This window comes from Mandrillus leucophaeus, unplaced genomic scaffold, assembly GCF_000951045.1.
Source record: "Mandrillus leucophaeus isolate KB7577 unplaced genomic scaffold, Mleu.le_1.0 Scaffold305, whole genome shotgun sequence".
NCBI lineage: Eukaryota > Metazoa > Chordata > Mammalia > Primates > Cercopithecidae > Mandrillus > Mandrillus leucophaeus.
Genome location: NW_012103199.1, coordinates 1,416,151 through 1,420,205, shown reverse-complemented (window position 1 = coordinate 1,420,205; position 4,055 = coordinate 1,416,151). Strand labels below are relative to the sequence as shown.

The following is a 4,055-nucleotide window of genomic DNA, read 5'->3' as shown; positions in this document are numbered from 1 at the left end:
GATGGAGGGGCCCTTCCAGTCCTGCTGGCCCCGGTGATGCAGGGACTCAACTCCCCCTGGTCTCAGTGGCTCTTCCAGGAGAAACACAGCCTGCCCGAGGCAACACCACCCCACGATTTTGAGTCCCTCTGTCTACCCCTCCCCCCGCCAGGGCAGTGCCCCCTTGCCCAGAAGAGCCAGCGGCACTCCCAGCCCCTGGGGCACCACACAGCCCCTTGGGGAGGACGACCTGCTGGCCCTGCCCTACACTCGGTGGATGGGCATTTCGGGGCCAGGATTTAATGGGGGCGACCCTGCCCAACCCCTCTATGTTGGTTACAAGGCGTCAGAAGAAAGGTGTTATTAACCCAGCTTCTTTTTTACAAGTCTTGTTTATTGAAAGGATCTGAAAATCGTAATAAGGCTTTCAAAGACATTTAATAAATTTTCAAGAAATTAATATGAAACATTAAAATTTACGTCAAAAATCCAAAGTTTTCTAGATCATTTCCGTCTCGTGCTGCTTTAGAGCTCAGTTCACACCTTTTTTCTTCAGATGAGTGGCTGGAATTCTGAACACTGCTGTCTTCCGGCCCTGACGCTGGGTGCTGGTCCCTCTCTCCTCCTAAGCCCACGGCTGGGCCTCCCCTGTGCCCAGGGTCACGGCAGACTTAAAGCCAGGCCCGCTGCCCAGAATCACACTCGGGGTTTTTGGACGCTTAAGTCTGCCGATGCTGCGGTGCCCAGACGAGGGTGAGCGGGGGAGACACGTGCCTCAGAGAACGTGCCCAGGCGGAGCCGGGTGGCTGCGGGAAGCTCACCGGCGGCGGCGAATGTTTTGTGCCGCCTTTTTCTTATCAGTCTCCAGCAGATGAGGACAACTTCATGTGCAAAACTCAGAGCAGTTACTCAAAATACAGATGCCCGGGCAGCAGTAACCAGGACCCCAGGCTCTGACCACGGCCTCCACACACCTGTGCCCGTGGAAGAGGCGCGTGCCGGGGTAGCAGCACCCACATGCACCACAGCTGCCAGTGCTTTGCAGGCTGGAGACTCATGGTAGAGGCAGGAGGAGAATCAGCGTGTTGAGTCCCTTGCCGTGTTCATGTCAAAGATTCTCATTACAGTTGCAAGATGAAAGGGATCACGATCACTAGCCCTGGAAATCCCCATCTCCCGGGCCACCAGGATCGCACTGAACAGAATGGTCCCCGAATGGTCCCCGAAGACAGCGTCTTGCAGAACACAAATGTAAACATTTAATGGCAGACGACTCCCTTCCCCCTGAAATCTTCACAAAAGTGTGTACAAGAAAAGATGCACATAAGCATTTCAGAAACTTTAAAAGAATCTCTAAAAAGTACATACAGGATTTAAACCCCCTTCCTGGGAGCGGAAGCTACGTGAGGAATGTGTGGGTCGCCAGCGATGCCAGCCCCCTTCCCACTGAGGGTCCCAGACTCGTGGGGCCTCGAGCGGGGAGGGCTGGACAGCAGGGGACGCATCCAACCCTCCCCAGAAACTGCGCAGAACAAAACCACCTTGCCAGCCACCGGCAAGACCAGACTTGTCAACAGCGCCTGCGCCGGGGGTTTCCCTGCAGAAGTTTTAAGGAAAGAGGTGCAGGCCAAGGGGAAAAGCATCGCAGCTCAAGGAAGGTTTTTGGCTGAGACATTTATTTTCAACATTGAAGGACAGGTCGAGTCATTCCGACCCCTCTGAATTTCAATCGACTGATTTGTGGAAAAATATCCTGGCATGGAATTATGGCAGCTGGAGGCTGTGCTCCAGGGACCCCCCACGGGGTCAGTGGGACAGAAGCACTCCCAGCCCATTTCTCACTGCTTCTTTAGAAGAGCAAAAAAAGTCAGACTTAAAATGTTAAAAAAAACAGCTGATCTGGACAAAAGGGCAGACCCAGGCTCTGACCCAGCTACAGGAAGGAAGTGGCCGTGCCATTGAGACAGAGGCGGTCACAGACACACACAGATTGGTCTGTCCCCAGAGGGAGCTTGGAGGGCAGAAAAGAAGACAGCGGAAGGATTCCGGCCTGGACAGGGCTCGACCTAGCCCTCCCCCTCCTCCTCCTCCTCCTCCTCCTCCTCCTCGAAGTGGGCTTGCTTCTTCCGGACGTTCCAGTGCAGGCACTGCGCGAGGCTCTCAAACCAGTCGCTCACGGGGTCCCGCACGCAGATGGAGGGGAGCGGGTAGCATGAGGTAGTGATGCTGATGCTGGGGCGGGAGAGCAGCCGCCTGAGCCAGGGCTTCCAGAAAGGCCCACCCCAGCCAAGAACCCTCCCTCCCTCCTGGGGAATCGCCGGGACTCTTCCTGAGGGGCCAGGCAGCCCCTCCCTGAGGCAGGCTTCAGGGGTGCCCCATGGGTGCTGGGACAGAGCCGCCCCAGGTCCTGGAGGGGACGGTGCAGGGAAATGACAAACTCTGCCCCAGGGCCCTCAGGGGTGAGGTCCCAGGAGGTGGGGGAGGGCAGCCCTCATGCAAGGGCGGGCAGCTGTGCCGGGGGGGGACACGCTTGCATGTGCCACCGTATATGACCTGCTGCCGCTGGCACGGGTGCCCTGACTGTGACACTCTAAGACCCAGGGACTCAGGCCCTGTGGTGCTCTAGGGGACAAGCTGTGTCTACAGGCCAACCCCAAGAGGGCAGGCGCTGCCTGGCTCAGGGAGGAGGTTGGCAGGCAGTGCCCAGCCCGGCCTGCAGCCCACACCTGTCTCCGTGGCGGATCTCTTGTCTCTTCCGTCCATCGAAGGACACCCATGCTGTGTTCCTTGCTTCAGGTGACAGCATGATCTGAGGGTCAAGCAGGGAGAGGGGTGGGCCCCCAGCTGTGGGGAGGACACTTCTAGGCACCCACCCCCGAGTGCTCGCCAGAGGCCGAAGGTTGGGCAGCTCTGACCCTGCGTTGTGGACGGTGGAGTGCGCATCTTACAGGCACTGGCCCAGCTCAGCACCGCCAGAGACCAACAATGGCGGGAAGCCCCTCAGACCCGGGCCCCGGGCACCTGGGTGGACAGATCTCGGGCAGGGCTTGCCTCTGAGGGCACGGACAGCCCTAGGATGGTGAGGCCATGTCTGAGGCTGGAGCCAGCACGGCAGAGCTGAGCACTAGGTCCGGGCTTTGTGCTGCACGGGGTCAAATGACTCACAAACCGGAAAAGGAGCGTCGTTGGCTCTGACCTTCAGCTCGACCCCTGCGGGGACCACGATGGGCCGGAAGGACAGCGAGTGGGGGCAGATGGGCGTGATCATGATGGCCGGCACGTTGGGGTGGATCATGGAGGCCCCGGCCGCGGCCGCATACGCCGTGCTGCCCGTCGGGGTGGACACGATCACTCCTGACAGGGACAGGCGCAGGCGTCACTCCCGCCCAAGGGACGCTCAGGGCCCCAGGACAGCGCTGCGGGCCTTACCGTCGCCCTGCACCGTGGTGATGAGGTGTCCGTCCAGGTAGACGTCCACGTTGGACAGGTAGGAGGAGGGGCCTCTGTCAATCACCACCTCATTCAGGACCTGGAGGGGATGACAGCATTGCACACTCAGGGCGGGTGGGGCCGCACAGCTCACACACACGGCCGTCCCACCTAGCCAGGCTCTGCGGAAGGCCCTCGCCCCTGGGACCCAAGTCCCCCCACCCCGGGCCCCTCACCGAGGCTGAGGCACCTCCACTCACCTGGTACTGCATGGCCTGCTTCCCGACATCCATGTCCAGGCCCGCAGCCCGTGAGCCATTTTCACCCAGCCCGTTGTGCACCGCTGTCTTCTTCCCCCGGAGCTCCTTCACCACCCTGACCTTCAGCCGGCTCCGGAGAACAACAGCTGCGTTTCCTGAGGTCCGGTGGGAGTCACAGGGCATCAGAGGGCACGGGTCAGAGGGCGTCAGCGGGAGTCAGAGGGCGTCAGCGGGAGTCAGAGGGCGTCAGCGGGAGTCGGAGGGCGTCGGAGGGAGTCGGAGGGCGTCGGAGGGAGTCAGAGGGCGTCGGAGGGAGTCGGAGGGTGTCAGTGGGAGTCGGAGGGCGTCAGAGGGCGTCAGCGGGAGTCGGAGGGAGTCGGAGGGCGT

The 4,055-nt window shown here is 60.4% G+C and overlaps 1 protein-coding gene across 1 annotated transcript in view; it reads right to left on the bottom strand.

Moving 5' to 3' along the window:
* Positions 1-355: 355 nt before the first annotated feature.
* NADK (NAD kinase) overlaps positions 356-4,055 on the bottom strand; it is a 35,666-nt gene continuing 31,966 nt past the window's right edge. The window contains 5 exon segments of the mRNA XM_011987232.1: positions 356-2,211; positions 2,706-2,788; positions 3,176-3,333; positions 3,409-3,508; positions 3,669-3,913. Coding sequence (XP_011842622.1) covers positions 2,046-2,211; positions 2,706-2,788; positions 3,176-3,333; positions 3,409-3,508; positions 3,669-3,913 — 752 coding nt within the window. The 3' untranslated portion in view covers positions 356-2,045.